At 41.9% G+C, this 22,447-nt stretch overlaps 1 protein-coding gene across 1 annotated transcript in view; it reads right to left on the bottom strand.

Annotated features, from left to right (window-relative positions):
* Positions 1-22,442, bottom strand: part of ssuh2rs1 (ssu-2 homolog, related sequence 1) — a 33,411-nt gene extending 10,969 nt beyond the window's left edge. Inside the window, exons 1-4 of the mRNA XM_021566854.2 lie at positions 22,031-22,442; positions 21,759-21,820; positions 6,005-6,109; positions 5,748-5,823 (exon numbers count right to left, since the gene is read on the bottom strand). Coding sequence (XP_021422529.2) covers positions 5,748-5,823; positions 6,005-6,109; positions 21,759-21,820; positions 22,031-22,053 — 266 coding nt within the window. The 5' untranslated portion in view covers positions 22,054-22,442. The remainder of the gene's footprint in view (positions 1-5,747; positions 5,824-6,004; positions 6,110-21,758; positions 21,821-22,030) is intronic.
* Positions 22,443-22,447: the final 5 nt, after the last annotated feature.

Genomic DNA, 22,447 nt, shown 5'->3' with positions numbered 1-22,447 from the left:
GAGTATCAGCAGCGTAAATTATGATTGTATGTTAGTGTGTGTGCATGTGTGTAGAGTCAGTATAAATGTGTGTGTTTTGTCCTGTGAGTGTGCAAAGACAGTGCAAACATAAAATACAAGGGTCAACTCCGATAAGAATCTTTGCTGATCAGATCAATCGTTATTTGTCACATGCCAAATACAACAGGTAGACCTTACCGTGAAATGCATACTTACGAGCCCTTAACCAACAATGCAGACTTTAAAAAAATAAAAATGTGCAAAATAAACTAAAGGAAAAATAAAAACACAATGAAATAACAATTATGAAGCTCTATACAATGGGTACCGGTACCGAGTCAATGTTCAGGGGTACGGGTTAGTCGAGTGTTAAAGTGACAATGCATAGATTTTGAACAGAGAGAAGCAGCAGCAGCATACAGTGCATTCAGAAAGTATTCAGACCTTGACTTTCTCACATTTTGTTAGCCTTATTCTAAAAATTATTTAAAAAAATGTAAACTTCAATTTACACACAATACCCCATAACGAAAATGCAAAAACAGTTTTTTTATAACATTTTTGCCAATGTATTAAAAATGGAACATATAGAACTTATTTACATAAGTATTCAGACCATTTTGCTATGAGACTCGAAATTGAGCTTAGATGCATGTTTCCATTGAGCATCCTTGAGATGTTTCTACAACTTTTTTGGAGTCCACCTGTGGTAAATTGAATTGATTGGACATGATTTGGAAAGGCACACACCTGTCTATATAAGGTCCCACAGTTGACAGTGCATGTCAAAGCAAAAACCAAGCCATGAGGTCGAAGGAATTGTCCGTAGAGCGCCGAGACAGGATTGTGTCGAGGTACAGATCTGGGGAAGGGTACCAAAACATTTCTGCAGCATTGAAGGTCCCCAAGAACACAGTGGCCTCCATCAAACTTAAATGGAAGAAGTTTGGAACCACCTGGCCAAACTGAACAATCGGGGGAGAAGGGCCTTGGTCGGGGAGGTGACCAAGAACCCATGATCACTCTGACAGAGCTCTAGAGTTCCTCTGTGGAGATGGGATACATTTCCAGAAGGACAACCATCTCTGCAACACTCTGCCAATCAGGCCTTTAATATAGCGGCCAGACGGAAACCACTCCTCAGTAAAAGGCACATAAAATCCCACTTGTAGTTTGCCGAAAGGCACTTAATGACTCTCAGATCATGAGAAACAAGATTCTCTGGTCTGATGAAACCAAGATTGAACTCTTTGGCCTGAATGCCAAACGTCACGTCTGGAGGAACCCTGGCACCATCCCTACGGTGAAGCATGGTGGTGGCAGCATCATGCTGTGAGGAAGTTTTTCAGTGGCAGGGACTGGGAGACTTGTCATGATCGAGGCAAAGATGAACGGAGCAAAGTACAGAGAGATCCTTGATGAAAACCTGCTCCAGAGTGCTCAGGATCTCCGACTGGGGTGAAGGTTCACTTTGCAACAGGACAACGAACCCAAGCACACAGCCAAGATAAAGCAGGAGTAGCTTCGGGACAAGTCTCTGAATGTCCTTGAGTGGCCCAGCCAGAGCCCGGACTTGAACCCGATCAAGCATCTCTAGAGGGAACTGAAAATAGCTGTGCAGCGACGCTCCCCATCCAACCTGACAGAGCTTGAGAGGATCTGCAGAGAAGAATTGGAGAAACTCCCCAAATTCAGGTGTGCCAAGCTTGTAGCGTCGTACCCAAGAGGACTTTAACAAAGTACTGTGTAAAGGGTCTGTATTTTTCATTGTTGAATCTTAATTTGCTAAATTTTCTAAAAAACAGTTTTTGCTTTGTCATTATGAGGTATTGTGTGTAGATTGACAATGTAAAAAAAATATTTTAATCAATTTTAGAATAAGTCTAACGTAACAAAATGTTGAAAAAGGCAAGGGGTCTGAATCCTTTCCGAATGCACTATGTGAAGAGCATAAAGGAATGTCAGTGTATGTACAGTTGAAGTCAGAAGATTACATGCACCTTAGACAAATACCAAGTTTTTCACAATTCCTGAAGTTTACATACACTCAATTAGTATTTAGTAGCATTGCCTTTAAATTGTTTAACTTGGGTCAAATGTTTGGGTAGCCTTCCACAAGCTTCCCACAATGGGTGAATTTTGACCCATTCCTCCTCACAGAGCTGGTGTAACTGAGTCAGGTTTGTAGGCCTCCTTGCTTGCACATGCTTTTTCAGTTCTGCCCACAAATGTTCGATAAGATTGAGGTCAGGGCTTTGTGATGGCCACTCCAACACCTTGACTTTGTTGTCCTTAAGCCATTTTGCCACAACTTTGGAAGTATGCTTGGAGTCATTGTCCATTTGAAAGACCCATTTGTGACCAAGCTTTAACTTCCTGACTGATGTCTTGAGATGTTGCTTCAATATATCCACATCATTTTCCATGATGCCATCTATTTTGTGAAGTGCACCAGTCCCTCCTGCAGCAAAGCACCCCCACAACATGATGCTGCCACCCCCATGCTTCACGGTTGGGATGGTGTTCTTAGGCTTGCAAGCCTCCCCTTTTGTCCTCCAAACATAACGATGGTCATTATGGCCAAACAGTTCTATTGTTGTTTCATCAGACCAGAAGACATTTCTCCAAAAAGTACAATCTTTGTTCCCTTTTGCAGTTGCAAACCGTTTTTTAGGGCGGTTTTGGAGCAGTCTCTTTTTCCTTGCTGAGTCGGCCTTTCAGGTTGTCGATACAGGACTCGTTTTACTGTTGATATAAATACTTTTGTACCTGTTTCCTCCAGCATCTTCACAAGGTTCTTTGCTGTTGTTCTGGGATTGATTTACTCTTTTCGCACAAGTACGTTCATCTCTAGGAGACAGAGCGGAGAAATAGTAGAAATATTATATCCTAGAAATAGTCTAGGAGACTATTTCCTGAGCGGTATGACTGCTGCGTGGTCCCATGGTGTTTATACATGCGTACTATTGTTTGTACAGATGAACATGGTACCTTCAGGCATTTGGAATTGGTCCCAAGGATGAACCAGACTTGTGGAGGTCTACACATGTTTTTCTGAGGTCTTGGCTGATTTCTTTTGATTTTCCCATGATGTCAAGCAAAGAGGCACTGAGTTTGAAGGTAGGCCTTGAAATACATCCACAGGTACACCTCCAATTGACTCAAATTATGTCAATTAGCCTATCAGAAGCTTCAAAAGCCATGACATCATTTTCTGGAATGTTAAAGGCACAGTCATCTTAGTGTATGTAATCTTCTGACCCACTGGAATTGTGATACAGTGAATTATAAGTTAAATAATCTGTCTGTAAACAATTGTTGGAAAAAGTACTTGTGTCATGCACAAAGTAGATGTCCTAACCGACTTATAGTTTATTAACAAGAAATTTGTGGAGTGGTTGAAAAACAAGTTAATGACTCCCACCTAAGTGTATGTAAACTTCCGACTTCAACTCTATGTACAGTGTCTTGCAAAAGTATTCGGCCCCCTTGAACTTTGCGACCTTTTGACACATTTCAGGCTTCAAACATGAAGATATAAAACTATTTTTTTGTGAAGAATCAACAACAAGTGGGACACAATCATGAAGTGGAATGACATTTATTGGATATTTCAAACTTTTTTAACAAATCAAAAACTGAAAAATTGGGCGTGCAAAATTATTCAGCCCCCTTAAGTTAATACTTTGTAGCGCCACCTTTTGCTGCGATTACAGCTGTAAGTCGCTTGGGGTATGTCTCTATCAGTTTTGCACATCGAGAGACTGAAATTTTTTCCCATTCCTCCTTGCAAAACAGCTCGAGCTCAGTGAGGTTGGATGGAGAGCATTTGTGAACAGCAGTTTTCAGTTCTTTCCACAGATTCTCGATTGGATTCAGGTCTGGACTTTGACTTGGCCATTCTAACACCTGGATATGTTTATTTTTGAACCATTCCATTGTAGATTTTGCTTTATGTTTTGGATCATTGTCTTGTTGGAAGACAAATCTCCGTCCCAGTCTCAGGTCTTTTGCAGACTCCATCAGGTTTTCTTCCAGAATGGTCCTGTATTTGGCTCCATCCATCTTCCCATCAATTTTAACCATCTTCCCTGTCCCTGCTGAAGAAAAGCAGGCCCAAACCATGATGCTGCCACCACCATGTTTGACAGTGGGGATGGTGTGTTTAGCTGTGTTGCTTTTACGCCAAACATAACGTTTTGCATTGTTGCCAAAAAGTTCAATTTTGGTTTCATCTGACCAGAGCACCTTCTTCCACATGTTTGGTGTGTCTCCCAGGTGGCTTGTGGCAAACTTTAAACGACACTTTTTATGGATATCTTTAAGAAATGTCTTTCTTCTTGCCACTCTTCCATAAAGGCCAGATTTGTGCAATATACGACTGATTGTTGTCCTATGGACAGAGTCTCCCACCTCAGCTGTAGATCTCTGCAGTTCATCCAGAGTGATCATGGGCCTCTTGGCTGCATCTCTGATCAGTCTTCTCCTTGTATGAGCTGAAAGTTTAGAGGGACGGCCAGGTCTTGGTAGATTTGCAGTGGTCTGATACTCCTTCCATTTCAATATTATCGCTTGCACAGTGCTCCTTGGGATGTTTAAAGCTTGGGAAATCTTTTTGTATCCAAATCCGGCTTTAAACTTCTTCACAACAGTATCTCGGACCTGCCTGGTGTGTTCCTTGTTCATCATGATGCTCTCTGCGCTTTTAACGGACCTCTGAGACTATCACAGTGCAGGTGCATTTATACAGAGACTTGATTACACACAGGTGGATTGTATTTATCATCATTAGTCATTTAAGTCAACATTGGATCATTCAGAGATCCTCACTGAACTTCTGGAGAGAGTTTGCTGCACTGAAAGTAAAGGGGCTGAATAATTTTGCACGCCCAATTTTTCAGTTTTTGATTTGTTAAAAAAGTTTGAAATATCCAATAAATGTCGTTCCACTTCATGATTGTGTCCCACTTGTTGTTGATTCTTCACAAAAAAATACAGTTTTATATCTTTATGTTTGAAGCCTGAAATGTGGCAAAAGGTCGCAAAGTTCAAGGGGGCCGAATACTTTCGCAAGGCACTGTATGTATGTATGTATGTATGTGTAACAGTATAACTTTAGACCGTCCGCTCGCCCATACCCGGGCGCGAACCAGGGACCCTCTGCACACATTAACAACAGTCACCCACGAAGCATCGTTACCCATCGCTCTACAAAAGCCGCGGCCCTTGCAGAGCAAGGGGAACTACTACTTCAAGGTCTCAGAGCAAGTGACGTCACCTATTGAAACGCTATTTAGCGCGCACCACCGCTAACTAAGCTAGCGTTTCACATCCGTTACACTCACCCCCCTTTTGACCTCCTCCTTTTCCGCAGCAACCAGTGATCCGGGTCACGGCACCAATGTAACAGTATAACTTTAAACCGTCCCCTCGCCCATACCCGGGCTCGAACCAGGGACCCTCTGCACACATCAACAACAGTCACCCACGAAGCATCGTTACCCATCGCTCCACAAAAGCTGCGGAACTACTACTTCAAGGTCTCAGAGCAAGTGACGTCACCGATTGAAACGCTATTTAGCGCGCACCACCGCTAACTAAGCTAGCGTTTCACATCCGTTATGTATGTATGTATGTATGTATGTCAATATGCATGTGTGTGTGTGTCCTGTGTAGTTTGCGAGGACAGCTATGCAGGAAAATGTGTATGACGAGACAAAATTATGGCAATTGTATTTTACACCTACTTCCAGTTTGATTGTGCGGGACCAGGCTGGGGCTGAGGGGCTGGGCAAGATGGCATAGGAGGGGGCAGGTATCCACCTACAGTAAACAGTCAAACATAATGAGAAGGGCTTTCAACATGTTTGTTATTAGGGAGTTATTACTCTATATGGAATTTCCAACCATAAGGAACAGCGCTGGTGTGGTACGTGACTTGTTTGCTAATAAAACTAAAGATCACTGGCAGGAAACATAGGACCATGGATCTCAGGTCACATACCTTCACACCCGGCCACCGTCCCTTCATATCCTGGCACGGTGTCAAACATACTGGCTGGAGGAGCGCTAGGGCCGTGGGAGTCGCACACAGGCGGGGCAAACATTGCTGAGAAAAAAAGACAAACCAGTTCAGATTCAGGAGTGAAGAGCAGGGCTGGGGTCCATTTGAATTGAAGGCAGTTGATTCAGGAAGTGATTTCAATTAAAAATTCTCTTTTTTGAAAAGCTTACCGAGAAGTTATTGAAAAGATGCTGTTTTTTTCTCATTTAGATTTATTTAAAGTTCACTTCCTGAATTGACTGCCTTTAATTCGAATTGTCCCGCTGCCCTGGTGAAGAGACACTTGAACCAGCTTAAATCTCTTAAAAATCAGTGCTTGACTTGGGATGGAAGAAGTGCAGGAGCTGTCTTTTTCCAAGACAGTCGATTAGACTTTGTTCACCGAAATTCACAAATTACATTATGCTATTATGATTATTCACTGTTAATGGTTTACACACTTTTCCCATGACTTTCAACCAAATTTTCATTACTATTATAGCCTATGTGAAAAAGTAAGCATTATTGACACTGGGAAACTGCTGTGTCTGATCCCATGTAGACCTACCACCTGCCGTTGTGCCCTTGATCAAGGCACTTAGCCCCCCACACAAAGCTGCATTGTAAGTCACATGTTGCCAACCCTCCATCTGGAGAGCTCCTGGGTGTGCAGACATGGCTTTTTCAACATTACAACCAAGTACTTTAGTCTTTATAAAAGTATTCCCTCATTCAATAAATCAGGGACCAAAATGGATAAATTAGGCTACTTCAAAGAAAGGTATCCAACTAGACATGTTTACATTTAAGGCTCAAATATGAATGTTTCAGGGGAGATCTATGCACAGGAAGCCAATTGTAATTAGGCTATTCTTAATTATATTTTTACGTTGTCGTAATTACATGGCTACAGTTTAATTAATAGAGGGGAATGCCAGCTTTCCAACGGTGCAGATTTAGTTAGGCTCTACAGTGCCGGTGGAAAGGCAACGACGAAATGAAGGCTTAGTTAGCTATAGCTACCTAGCGAGATAACTGCTACAAGTTATGTTTTGAGTTGGCGATCTAGTTTGTCTGTCATTATTTTATACCTGGTGATGAAATGTCGCACTCTTCTCCGGCAAAGGCATACATGCAGCATACTCGGACATGCAATGAAGGGCCATTCCGATAATTGCTTATATACAGTTTTATAATTGATTGATCATATTTAGAAGTGTGTTTTCATGAATTACATTAAAAACAATTATTCAACTATTTTCCATGACCTCCCTCGTTTGACAATTTGAAACAGCGCACCATGCCATTCAAGCTGGGACATTTTCAATCTGCGCAATCTCGACAAGTCTACTGTCACTCACAGATTCACAGACTAAAGGCAAATAAACATGAACAAATCGGAATCAGGAAATGAATGCCCACTCTCCATTTCTGTTCAATGAAGACCCCGCCTTAATCAAGTTTTGTTTGCCTCGGTGTGTATAGCTATAGGCTACTTTCTTTTTATAGAGGAGCTGGCACTCAATTCTCCAAAAATTAGAAGCGCCGGTATGGCGTTCCAGACAGCTACAGCCGAAGTCAAGCGCTGCTTAAAATAATGATAAAACCCCACTTAAAATATCTACTGGTGTGGCCCCATGCCAGACTAGTGAACTAAACATCAAATTGACCCCTGATCCGCATTGACAGAGCATAAAGGTGGGGGAAAAACCTAGTTGTTGTCGACCTCATACAAACGTATTGGTTGCTACAAAATAAAATTTAGAACATCACAACATTGTTACCTGTTTCCTAGGTGACACTCAGACACAGTTGAAAAGGTAACCTACATACAGTGGCAAGAAAAAGTATGTGAACCCTTAGGAATTACCTGTACTTCTGCATGAATTGGTCATACAATTTGATCTGATCTTCATCTAAATCACAACAATAGACAAACAGTCTGCTTAAACTAATAACACACAAACAATTATATGTTTTCATGTCTTTATTGAACACACCGTGTAAACATTCACAGTGCAGGGTGGGAAAAGTATGTGAACCCTTGGAATTAATAACTGATTGACCCTCCTTTGGCAGCAATAATCTCAACCAAACGTTTTCTGTAGTTGCGGATCAGACCTGCACAATGGTCAGGAGGAATTTTGAACCATTCCTATTTACAAAACTGTTTCAGTTCAGCAATATTCTTGGGATGTCTGGTGTGAACTGCTCTCTTGATGTCATGCCACAGCATCTCAATCAGGTTGAGATCAGGACTCTGACTGGGCCACTCCAGAAGGCGTATTTTCTTCTGTTGAAGCCTTCTTCTGTTGAAGCCATTCTGTTGATTTACTTCTGTGTTTTAGGTCGTTGTCCTGTTGCATCACCCAACTTCTGCTCTCTTGATGTCATGCCACAGCATCTCAATCAGGTTGAGATCAGGACTCTGACTGGGCCACTCCAGAAGGCGTATTTTCTTCTGTTGAAGCCTTCTTCTGTTGAAGCCATTCTGTTGATTTACTTCTGTGTTTTAGGTCGTTGTCCTGTTGCATCACCCAACTTCTGTTGAGCTTCAATTGGTGGACAGATAGCCTTACATTCTCCGCAAAATGTATTGATAGACTTGGGAATTAATTTTTCTGTCGATGATTGTAAGCTGTCCAGGCCCTGAGGCAGCAATGCAGCACCAAACCATGAAGCTCCCACCACCATACTAGAGGTAGAGGTTTTGAAGTTAGTGTGCTGTGCATTTTGTTCTCCACACAGTGTTGTGTTCCCTCCAAGCAACTCAACTTCAATTTAATCTGTCCAAATCATATTTTGCCAGTAGAACTGTGAAACATCCAGATGCTATTTTACAAACGTCAGATGTATAGCAATGTTTTTTCTGGACAGCAGTGGCTTCTTCAGTGTCCTCCTATGAACACCATTCTTCTTACGTGTTTTAAGTATCGTAAACTCTTCAACAGAGATGTTAGCATGTTCCAGAGATTTCTGTAAGTCTTTAGCTGACACTCTAGGATTCTTCTTAACCTCATTGGGCATTAGGCGCGGTGCTCTTGCAGTCATCTTTGGTTGCCATGGCGCCGACAGAGATGGCCGCCTCGCTTCGTGTTCCTAGGAAACTATGCAGTTTTTTGTTTTTTTACGTGTTATTTCTTACATTAGTACCCCAGGTCATCTTAGGTTTCATTACATACAGTCGAGAAGAACTACTGAATATAAGATCAGCGTCAACTCACCATCAGTACAACCAAGAATATGATTTTCGCGAAGTGGATCCTGTGTTCTGCCTTTCAACCAGGATAACGAAATGGATCCCAGCCGGCGACCCAAAAAAACGACTCCGTAAAAGAGGGAAACGAGGCGGTCTTCTGGTCAGACTCCGGAGACAGGCACATCGTGCACCACTCCCTAGCATTCTTCTCGCCAATGTCCAGTCTCTTGACAACAAGGTTGATGAAATCCGAGCAAGGGTAGCATTCCAGAGGGACATCAGAGACTAACGTTCTTTGCTTCACGGAAACATGGCTCACTGGAGAGACGCTATCGGAGGCGGTGCAGCCAGCGGGTTTCTCCACGCATCGCACCGACAGAAACAAACATCTTTCTGGTAAGAAGAGGGGCGGGGGCGTATGCCTTATGGCTAACGAGACGTGGTGTGATCACAGAAACATACAGGAACTCAAATCCTTCTGTTCACCTGATTTAGAATTCCTCACAATCAAATGTCGACCGCATTATCTACCAAGAGAATTCTCTTCGATTATAATCACAGCCGTATATATTCCCCCCAAGCAGACACATCGATGGCTCTGAACTAACTTTATTTGACTCTTTGCAAACTGGAATCCATACATCCTGAAGCTGCATTCATTGTAGCTGGGGATTTTAACAAGGCTAATCTGAAAACAAGACTCCCTAAATTGTATCAACATATCGATTGCGCAACCAGGGCTGGAAAAACCTTGGATCATTGTTATTCTAACTTCCGCGACGCATATAAGGCCCTGCCCCGCCCTCCTTTCGGAAAAGCTGACCACGACTCCATTTTGCTGATCCCTGCCTACAGACAGAAACTAAAACAAGAAGCTCCCACGCTGAGGTCTGTCCAACGCTGGTCCGACCAAGCTGATTCCACACTCCAAGACTGCTTCCATCACGTGGACTGGGATATGTTTCGTATTGCGTCAGATAACAACATTGACGAATACGCTGATTCGGTGTGCGAGTTCATTAGAATGTGCGTTGAAGATGTCGTTCCCATAGCAACGATTAAAACATTCCCTAACCAGAAACCGTGGATTGATGGCAGCATTCGCGTGAAACTGAAAGCGCGAACCACTGCTTTTAATCAGGGCAAGGTGTCTGGTAACATGACCGAATACAAACAGTGCAGCTATTCCCTCCGCAAGGCTATCAAACAAGCTAAGCGTCAGTTTAGAGACAAAGTAGAATCTCAATTCAACGGCTCAGGCACAAGAGGTATGTGGCAGGGTCTACAGTCAATCACGGGCTACAAGAAGAAAACCAGCCCAGTCACGGACCAGGATGTCTTGCTCCCAGGCAGACTAAATAACTTTTTTTGCCCGCTTTGAGGACAATACAGTGCCACTGACACGGCCTGCAACGAAAACATGCAGACTCTCCTTCACTGCAGCCGAGGTGAGTAAAACATTTAAACATGTTAACCCTCGCAAGGCTGCAGGCCCAGACGGCATCCCCAGCCGCGCCCTCAGAGCATGCGCAGACCAGCTGGCCGGTGTGTTTACGGACATATTCAATCAATCCCTATACCAGTCTGCTGTTCCCACATGCTTCAAGAGGCCCACCATTGTTCCTGTTCCCAAGAAAGCTAAGGTAACTGAGCTAAACGACTACCGCCCCATAGCACTCACTTCCGTCATCATGAAGTGCTTTGAAAGACTAGTCAAGGACCATATCACCTCCACCCTACCTGACATCCTAGACCCACTCCAATTTGCTTACCGCCCAAATAGGTCCACAGACGATGCAATCTCAACCACACTGCCCTAACCCAGCTGGACAAGAGGAATACCTATGTGAGAATGCTGTTCATCGACTACAGCTCGGCATTCAACACCATAGTACCCTCCAAGCTCGTCATCAAGCTCGAGACCCTGGGTCTCGACCCCGCCCTGTGCAACTGGGTACTGGACTTCCTGACAGGCCGCCCCCAGGTGGTGAGGGTAGGCAACAACATCTCCAACCCGCTGATCCTCAACACTGGGGCCCCACAAGGGTGCGTTCTGAGCCCTCTCCTGTACTCCCTGTTCACCCACGACTGCGTGGCCACGCACGCCTCCAACTCAATCATCAAGTTTGCGGACGACACAACAGTGGTAGGCTTGATTACCAACAACGACGAGACGGCCTACAAGGAGGATGTGAGGGCCCTCGGAGTGTGGTGTCAGGAAAATAACCTCACACTCAACGTCAACAAAACTATATATCTTTATGTACATATTCTTTATCCCCTTACACTGTGTATAAGACAGTAGTTTTGGAATTGTTAGTTAGATTACTTGTTGGTTATTACTGCATTGTCGGAACTAGAAGCACAAGCATTTCGCTACACTCGCATTAACATCTGCTAACCATGTGTATGTGACAAATAAAATGTGATTTGATTTGATCTTTGCAGGACGGCCACTCCTAGGGAGAGTAGCAACAGCGCTGAACTTTCTCCATTTATTGACAATTTGTCTTACCGTGATGAACATCAAGGCTTTGAGAGATACTTCTCTAACCCTTTCCAGCTTTAAGCAAGTCAACATTTCTTAATCTTGGGTCTTCTGAGATCTCTTTTGTTCAAGGCATGGTTCACGTCAGACAATGCTTCTTGTGAATAGTAAACTCACATTTTGTGAAGGGCTGGGCAGCTCTAACTAACATCTCCAATCTCGTCTCATTGATGGGACTCCACATTAGCTGACTCCAATTAGGTTTTAGAGAAGTCATTAGCCTAGGGGTTCACATTATTTTTCCAACCTACACTGTGAATGTTTAAATTATGTATTCAATATAAACACGAAAAATACATGAGTATGTGTGTGTTATTAGTTTAAGCAGACTGTGTTTGTCTGTTGTGATTTAGATGAAGATCAGATCAAATTTTATGACCAATTTATGTAGAAATCCAGATAATTCCAGAAGGGTTCACATACCTTTTCTTGCCACTGTACATATTTGAAGGCACATTGACTGATTAGCCTCTCTCCAAAGTATTGTCCATACTCAAAATATTGATTTGCAGATAATTTAACGATTGTCTACTTCGTCCTGGGAGAACATTTATTCAAACTATAAGACCGAGCTACGGTTTCAGCTGTCAAAAAGTGAATTGTGTGGCAGGAGCGCCCATTCCGTAATGTACTGCAGTACATTTGTTTTCAGTTTGTATATTGGTTTGATACTCTTGAGTTAGTTCATCAAGGTACTAGGATGATATATCTAGAATCAGATGGTGATCGAGAGCAAGTTACAGCTTATTTTCTTCTCCCTTCTGTTCGGTTGTCAAAATGTGATTTACAAGCCAGTTTATGCTTGATCTGAAAACGTGGTCGGAGGCTCCATAAAGACTATAGAGGGTATGATGAAATTTCTTTCTGAGGCCAAATTTAGCTCCTCCTCCCAAATTTTGTAACAATGCTAAAAGTCTCTGAATGGTCAATCCGAAGACTGAAGTGGCCATACAGCATTTACTGGGATGCAGCATCCGCAGACAACAGGGCTTTCATACTTTTTGCTCTTAGCAAAGCAGAGCTATTGTTAAGGAAGTTGTAACGGAAGTGAGTTTGTGTTGATACAGGATGTACCACCCCCACCTACCAATCATGTCAATGCAGAGCTATGGAGCTCTCCACATTGTTAATTTTTTTTTAGAAGTGCATGGGGATGCAGTACTGAGCTTGATTTGACCTCTGTATGCCTCCTGAGGCTCCGTAATTGCATCACACCCTCCATATGAAGCCTACAACCACATTTCAGATCAAGCATAAATTGGCTTTGAGAGCTCCACATAGCTCTGCATTGACGTGATTGTATGATGGTAGATGAGAGTGGAAAGTCCTGTATGAAGACACATTTGCTTCCTTGACAACTTCTTTCACAATAGCTCTGCTCCGCTAAGCGCAAGAAGTATGAAGGTCCTTTAGTCTGGATGCTGCATCACAGTAAATGCTATATGGCCACTTCAGATGTCAGCTTGACCATGCAGAGCCTTTTATACCTGGAAAAGTAAGGGTAAAATAAAAATTGTGGGTAAAGCACTCACCCTAAGGGACCGTGTTAAAAGAACAATCAGCCGATCCCTGGTGTTTATAGATTATTTATTTGTATTTTTATGAACTACATCTTAAACCAATTTAGTATTTTCCCACAACATTTATATTTAAAAAGTATCTTGTTTATTACTTATTAATTATATGTAAAAATATGAGCCCAAAAAAACCCAAATAGGTCAACGTCCCATAGGGCAGCGCACAATTGGCCCAGCATCGTCCGGGTTTGGCCGAGGTAGGCCGTCATTGTAAATAAGAATTTGTTCTTAACTGACTTGCCTAGTTAAATAAATAAATATTTCTCACTCGTATGCAACCTACTGTAGCCTACTTGAATGACCAATAGAGCTAAAATCACTTGTAGCAAAGTCACTGATGTCTCTAATCCATGATACACAGATTAGAATTCACATTTTGAAGTTCCCAGATTATAAATGAATATTTCACTGTCCATGAGCTATAGATCTACGGACAAGTATGATGGGTTTCAAGTGCGATGGATAATGTTTTCAAAATTCCTCCCCTTTGATTTTCTACAAATATTTTGCCCATTACAGCTGTGGTTATTCATTCTCGTACAGATCACATTTTTCAATAGCTTTTACTTCAAATGGCTACACCTACTCATTCAAGGGTTTTTCTTCATTTTTACTATTTTCTACATTGTAGAATAATAGTGAATACATCAAAACTATGAAATAACACATATGGAATTATGTAGTAACCCAAAAAATAACTTAAACAAATACAATTTTAGATTATTCAAATAGCCACCCTTTGCACACGCTTGTCATTCTGTCAACCAGCTTCACCTGGAATGCTTTTCCAACAGTCTTGAAGTAGTTCCCACATATGCTGAGCACGTTGGCTGCTTTTTCCTTCACTCTGCAGTCTGACTCATCCCAAACATCTCAATTTGGTTGAGATCGGTGGATTGTAGCTCCCAGGTCATCTGACTCCATCACTCTCCTTCTTGGTAAAATAGCTATTGGTTTCTTTGCAGCAATTCGACCATGAAGGCCTGATGCACGCAGCCTATTCTGAAAAGTTGATTTTGAGATGTGTCTGTTACTTTAACTCTGTGAAGCATGTATTTGGGCTGCAATTTCTGAGGCTGGCAACTCTAATGAACTTATCCTCTGTAGCAGAGGTAATTCTGGGTCTTCCATTCCCGTAAAGGTCCTCATGAGAGCCAGTTTCATCATATCGCTTGATGGTTTTTGCAACTGCACTTGAAGAAACTTTCAAAGTTCTTGACATTTTCCGCATTGACTGACCTTCATGTCTTAAAATAATGATGACAGTAGTTTCTCTTTGCTTATTTGAGCTGTTCTTGCCATAATATGGATTTGGTCTTTTACCAAATAGGGCTATCTTCTGTATACCCCACTACCTTGTCACAACACAACTGACTGGCTCAAACACATAAAGAAGGAAAGAAATTACACAAATTAACTTTTAACAAGGCACACCTGTTAATTGAAATGCATTCCAGGTGACTACCTCATGAAGCTGGTTGAGAGAATGCCAAGAGTGTGCAATGCTGTCATCAAGGCAAATGTGGCTACTTTGAAGAATCTCAAACATAAAATATATTTTGATTTGTTTATCACTTTTTTTTGTTACTACATGATTCCATGTGTTATTTCATAGTTGATGTCTTCACTATTATTCTACAATGTAGAAAATAGTAAAAATACAGAAAAACTCCTGAATGAGTAGGTGTTCTAAAACTTTTGACCAGTAGTGTACATCTAAAACCCTTTGAGTTTTAGTCTTTGACCTCCCCCTGTCCATAGTAATATTTATTTAACTGATTTTACATAAATATTTTCTGTGATAGGTCTAAATTTCAATAGCTTTACACTTCGTCCGTATGGGCTACAGATCTACAGACAAGTGTTGTGAGTTCCTTGACCTTTCTTATCAAATGTACACTTTTTTTCCCCCTCTCCCTGGTCCTCTTGGAAATATTTTTTTTTTTTATGTTACTGCTTTGGTTACTAATTCACATACATATCTACTTTTCTATAGCTTTATATCCAGATGGTTTTGAAATCTAACACTGAAAATACTTTCCAATATTGTACATATTTAACATAGTCATCTCCAAAATAGTTGTCACCCTTGATAAAGATAAATAAATCATTCAAATAGTGAGATATCACATTATTTTATACTAACACAATTGGTCAGCGAAAGAGATTTTGTTTAACACCCATTTTCAATACTCCAGCACTTTCCCCTTGCAACAATAACGACACAGCCTTTTTCTAAAATGTTTTATGAGATTGGAGAACACATTGGGAGAGATGGGTGTTTTCACATATAGTCCTCGTTAAAACAACCGATCTCAGTCCTCTTTAAAGTGAACTCCGGGGTAAAGAAATTGCAAAATAACTGTTATCTTTGTATTGACACTGCCCTTGCCTTTGAATAAAGACAATTATCATCAAGTTTGCGGACGACACAACAGTGGTAGGCTTGATTACCAACAACGACGAGACGGCCTACAGGAGGAGGTGAGGGCCCTCGGAGTGTGCTGTCAGGAAAATAACCTCACACTCAACGTCAACAAAACTAAGGAGATGATTGTGGACTTCAGGAAACAGCAGAGGGAACACCCCCCTATCCACATCGATGGAACAGTAGTGGAGAGGGTAGTAGGTTTTAAGTTCCTCGGCATACACATCACAGACAAACTGAATTGGTCCACTCACACAGACAGCATTGTGAAGAAGGCGCAGCAGCGCCTCTTCAACCTCAGGAGGCTGAAGAAATTCGGCTTGTCACCAAAAGCACTCACAAACTTCTACAGATGCACAATCGAGAGCATCCTGGCGGGCTGTATCACCGTCTGGTACGGCAACTGCTCCGCCCACAACCGTAAGGCTCTCCAGAGGGTAGTGAGGTCTGCACAACGCATCACCGGGGGCAAACTACCTGCCCTCCAGGACACCTACACCACCCGATGTTACAGGAAGGCCATAAAGATCATCAAGGACAACAACCACCCGAGCCACTGCCTGTTCACCCCGCTATCATCCAGAAGGCGAGGTCAGTACAGGTGCATCAAAGCTGGGACCGAGAGACTGAAAAACAGCTTCTATCTCAAGGCCATCAGACTGTTAAACAGCCATCACTAACATTGAGTGGCTGCTGCCAACACACTGACTCAACTCCAGCCACTTTAATAATGGGAATTGATGGGAAATTATGTAAAATATATCACTAGCCACATTAAACAATGCTACCTAATATAATGTTTACATACCCTACATTATTCATCTCATATGTATATGTATATACTGTACTCTATATCATCTACTGCATCCTTATGTAATACATGTATCACTAGCCACTTTGTTTACATACTCATCTCATATGTATATACTGTACTCGATACCATCTACTGTATCTTGCCTATGCTGCTCTGTACCATCACTCATTCATATATCTTTATGTACATATTCTTTATCCCCTTACACTGTGTATAAGACAGTCGTTTTGGAATTGTTAGATTACTTGTTGGTTATTACTGCATTGTCGGAACTAGAAGCACAAGCATTTCGCTACACTCGCATTAACATCTGCTAACCATGTGTATGTGACAAATAAAATTTGATTTGATTAGATTATTTTGCCAATTCACATATTGTGGTCTGAGTCCTCTTTGCATTCACATTGCTGTGTTTAAAAAGGAACCAATATCTTTTTTCAACATTCACGTAATGCACTCTGGGTTTTTACAAAGTGCAGGACAAGCCATTCCATCTGAACGTGCTATCGGACAGCTAGATATACCTACTTACATTTTGTAAGCTAATAGATAGCATTTAGATTTTTTTTAAATGAGGCATAGTAATTGTAATCAGAAGATACCAATAATATTTGTTAATAGTAACAGAATAAATAGCTAAATAATAACTGCAGATTAAATAATGATGTATTAAATAATATAATACTGCCCTTTAAGAGTGTGTCATGATTCTCATCAAATGTTTTCTTCTCACACTATTCAAACCCAACAATTGAATAAAGAGCTATGAAGCTCTCAGCCTATAGATAACATATTACGAACAAATAATCTGAACATCATGTCAGTATAAAACTCCACACATATTTTGGTATTTATGTGCATCCTTGAGAATCGCTAATAAATATCCAAAAACAGCGCACGGTTCTCTCTCCCACAAACCTGCACATCGTCATCTTATCTCTTTTGTGACACCAACGTGAGGGGTTATGGCAGGAGAAACAGTGTTGCAGTAGTCTAGTGTGTGGTGCGGGAATAATGACACGCTAACCTGGGGAGCTTTGTGTTCACATTGTCCTAAAAAAGGGACTGTGGAATTCAAGCGACCCAAACTCAGACCAGAGACTCAATCAAATCTTATTAGTCACATACGCCGAATACAACAGGTGTAGTGAAATGCTTACTTACAGGCCCCTAACCAACAATGCAGTTTAAAAAATACAAATAAGAAATAAAAGTAATTAAAGTGCAGCAGTAAAATAACAATAGCGAGACTATATACAGGGGGTACCGGTACAGAGTCAATGTGTGGGGGCACCGGTTAGTTGATGTAGTATGTACATGTAGGTAGAGTTATTAAAGTGACTATGCATAGATGACAACAGAGAGTAGCAGTGGTGTAAAAGAGGGGGGGGGGGCAATGCAAATAGTCTGGGAAGCTATTTGATAAGATGTTCAGGGGTCTTATTTCTTGGGGGTAGAAGCTGTTTAGAAGCCTCTTGGACCTAGATTTGGCGCTACGGTATCGCTTGCTGTTTGGTAGCAGAGAGAACAGTCTATGACTAGCGTGGCTGGAGTCTTTGAAAATTTGTAAAATCATTGAGGATAACACACAAAGTCTGGGACTTTTTCCCATTGTGGTCCACTTGAGACAAGATGGATAGGAAAGATCGAACACAATTAAACACAGTATGGCATTTAGATAACAAGACCTAAAAACAAAGAAGAAGAACATCTATCTCATCATTGCAGTTACATTCACGAATGTCTTTGTTTGTTTGGACCATGATATTTCATTGTGGACACAAGGGAATTGAAGCGCTCAACCTGCTCCACTACAGCCCCGTCAATGAGAATGGGTGCATGCTCGGTCCTCCTTTTCCTGTAGTCCACAATCATCTACTTTGTCTTGATCACGTTGAGGGAGAGATTGTTGTCCTGGCACCACACGGCCAGGTCTCTAACCTCCTCCCTATAGGCTGTCTCGTCGTTGTCGGTGATCAGCCCTACCACTGTTGTGTCATCGGCAGATTTTATGATGGTGTTGGAGTCATTCCTGGAGTAAAGGAGGGGATTGAGCAAGCACCCCTGAGGGGCCCCCGTGTTGAGGATCAGTGTGGCGGATGTGTTGTTACCTACCCTTACCACCTGCTAGCGGCCCGTCAGGAAGTCCAGGATCCAGTTGCAGAGGGAGGTGTTTAGCCCCAGGGTCCTTAGCTTAGTGATGAGTTGAGGGAACTATGGTGATGGAACACTGAGCTCAATGAATAACATTCTCACATTGGTGTTCCTTTTGTCCAGGTGGGAAAGGGCAGTGTGGAGTGCAATAGAGATTGCATGATCTGTTAGGGCAGTATGCAAATTGGAGTGAGTCTAAGGTTTCTGGGATAATGGTGTTGATGTGAGCCATGACCAGCCTTTCAAAGCACTTCATGGCTACAGACGTGAGTGCCACGGGTCGGTAGTCATTTAGGCAGGTTACCTTAGTGTTCTTGGACACAGGGACCTATGGTGGTCTGCTTAAAACATGTTTGTATTACAGACTCGGACAGGGAGAGGTTGAAAAAGTCAGTGAAGACACTTGCCAGTTGGTCAGTGCATGCTTGCAGTACACATCCTAGTAATCCATTTGGCCCAGCTGCCTTGTGAATATTGACCTGTTTAAAGGTCTTACTCACATCAGCTGCGGAGAGCGTGATCACACAGTCGTCCGGAATAGCTGGTGCTCTCATGCATGTTTCAATGTTATTTGCCTCGAAGTGAGCATAGAAGTAGTTTAGCTTGTCTGGTAGGCTCGTGTCACTGGGCAGCTCTCGTCTGTACTTCCCCTTGTTGTCTGTAAAGGTTTTGCAAGCCCTGCCACATAAGACGAGCGTCGGAGCCGGTGTAATACGATTCGATCTTAGTCCTGTATTGGCGCTTTGCCTGTTTGATGGTTCGTCAGAGGGCATAGCGGCATTTCCAGGTTAGAGTCCCGCTCCTTGAAAGTGGCAGCTCTAGCCTTTACCTCAGTGCTGATGTTGCCTGTAATTAATGGCTTCTGGTTGGGGTACGTACAGTCACTGTGGGGACGACGTCATCGATGCACTTATTGATGAAGCCAGTGACTACTGTGGTGTACTCTTCAATGCCATCGGAAGAATCCCGGAACATATTCCATTATGTGCTAGCAAAACAGTCCTGTAGCTTAGCATCTGCTTCATCTGACCACTTTTTTTTATTGACAGTTACTGGTGCTTCCTGCTTTCATTTTAGCTTGTAAGCAGGAATCAGGAGAATAGAATTATGGTCAGATTTGCCAAATGGAGGGCGAGGGAGAGCTTTGTACACGTCTCTGTGTGTGGAGTAAAGGTGGTCTAGAGGTTTTTTTCCCTCTGGTTGCACATTTAACATGTGGATAGAAATTTGGTAAACAGATTTAAGTTTCCCTGCATTAAAGTCCCCAGCCACTAGGAGCGCTGCCTCTGGATGAGCTATTTCCTGTTTGCTTATGGTGCAATACAGCTCATTGAGTGCGGTCTTAGAGCCAGCATTGGTATGTGATGGTATGTAGACCGCTACGAAAAATACAGATAAACTCTCAAGGTGGATAGAGTATCTCATGATAAGCTTCCTTAGATATTGTGCACCAGCTGTTGTTTACAAATATACATAGTCCGTCACCCCTCGTCTTACCAAACGACTCTGTTCTATCCTGCCGATACAGTGTATAACCAGCCAGCTGTATGTTGATAAAGTCGTCGTTCAGCCATGACTCCGTGAAGCATAAGATATTAGTTTTTAATGTCCCGTTGATAGTTTAATTTTCCTCGTAGGTTGTTGATTTTATTTTCCAATGATTACATTTTAGCTAGTAGAACGTATGGCAGTGGGGGTTTATTCGATCGCCTACTAATTCTCATAAGGCAGCACGACCTCTGTCCTCTTTTCACGCACATGACGGGATTTGGGGAAATAGTATGTCCTTCACGTCGGGCTTGTTAAAAGGGAAAAAAAAGCTTCTGCCAGTTCATGGTGAGTAATCGCTGTTCTGATGTTCAGAAGTTATTTTCGGGCCTAAGAGACAGTAGCAGCAACATTATGTACAGAATAAGTTAAAAAAAATAAGTTACAAACAATGCAAAAAAAAAACAGTTAGTTAGGAGCATGTAAAACGTCAGCCATCTTCTCCAGCGCCATGATACATGACTGAGATGGCCATTGCAAAATTTATTTTTGTGGTCAATTTACCCTATATTTGTGGATTTTTATGTAGCTTGAGGTTATTGTCTTGCTGGAAGATCCACTTCCAGACTAGTTTCAGTCTCCTGGAAGAGGCAACCAGGTTTTTGGCTAAAATGTCCTGGTATGTGGTAAAGTTCATTATGCCGTTGACCGTAAAGTTCCCCAGGACAGGTGGAAGCAAAATAACCCCATAAAATCAAAGATCCACCACCATATTTTACAGTAGGTATGTGATAATTTTCTGCATATGCCTCCGTTTCTAAACACCAGACTCATCGCTGATTTGCGTGGCCAAAGAGCTCTACTTTCCTCTCATCTGACCATAGCACCGGTTCCAATCCAAGTACCAATGCTATTTAGAAAACTCCAGCCGGTACTATGGCCCAATGACATGAAAATATAGCTCTTTGGCCACACACACCAGTGGTGGGTTTGGTGTAAAAAAAATAAAAAGAAGCATACGCCGCAAAGGACCTCATACCTACTGTAAAATCACACAATTGCACTTTTATGACAGTTGCTAAACGACCTGAGTGCCAGAAAACAGCTCTGCAATTAAGGTTAGAGTTCGACTATTGGTCAAAACAAAGTGTGTACCTTGAACTCTAGTGTCATCCGATTCTAGATATAGCACCCTAGGAACTTCCGTCAGAGAGTAATTGACGAGCAAAGCCCCCCACGAATAAATCTACTTGTTTTGAATTGAAATTACACGACGTCATCATTCACAGCAGCAGAGAGCACTTCAGATGGCATTTTGACATTGAATCATTACAGCATCGGGTCTACAAACAAATATTTTATAACGTTGTATAATGTTCAGAAACTCCCACAATGATGTGGGAATTCACACGAGAGCGGCTATTATTCATCAGGTGCAAATACAACTAGTAGATAGGCTAATAATTCAACATAATACATAGACGATGAGATGGAATCACGAGATTACCTGGATTTCCTTCTGCTATTGGTGCATATCCAGGATTGGCGGTGCCATAAGACCCATAGCCGCTGTGAAGATATAACAGGTAAAGTTAAAGTAGAAGAGCAATGTGAGATTTAAATTGCTACAGACTACACGTTCTATCAAGATGTGCATTTGATTGTATCATCACAGAGGACTGTATTGGCTCTCATATATTGAAAAAGTATAGTATATATATGCTAGGCCTAATACCAATCTCCATACATACATGAATTTTACACAAATGACGTTCTCACCTTAAAATCGGGGTACTCTCCATTTCCACCTAAACTTTCACAACATTCAAAGAAATAATGCAAGTGAGAGTTGGTTCCCACCCTTGCATGTGATTTATGTAAGATTATCGTAAATCATAATACACATCCAAAAAAATCCTGTTCGTCTGTGGTTCAATGACTCGCAACTCTTCCTCTTTTTTAAACAAATCTGATGAAACACCAAAAACACAATTTCCCCTTAACAATAACTTTACACAATTTCGATTTAGGCTAAACTATGACCTATCTTGTCGTTTAGTTTCGTGTTGAGGAAGTTCCGTGGTATTTGGGACACTGATCTTGGATCAGTTTAGGTTTCTTGCTAACAATGATAATGACAATTGTTTGGGTGCTGGAAGCGGATTTTGGATCAGCTTCTTGAGAAACCAGCAACCC

Source organism: Oncorhynchus mykiss, chromosome 16 (genome assembly GCF_013265735.2).
Source record: "Oncorhynchus mykiss isolate Arlee chromosome 16, USDA_OmykA_1.1, whole genome shotgun sequence".
Lineage (NCBI taxonomy): Eukaryota > Metazoa > Chordata > Actinopteri > Salmoniformes > Salmonidae > Oncorhynchus > Oncorhynchus mykiss.
Note: the sequence above shows the minus strand (reverse complement) of the source record. Positions and strands in the feature narration are given on the sequence as shown.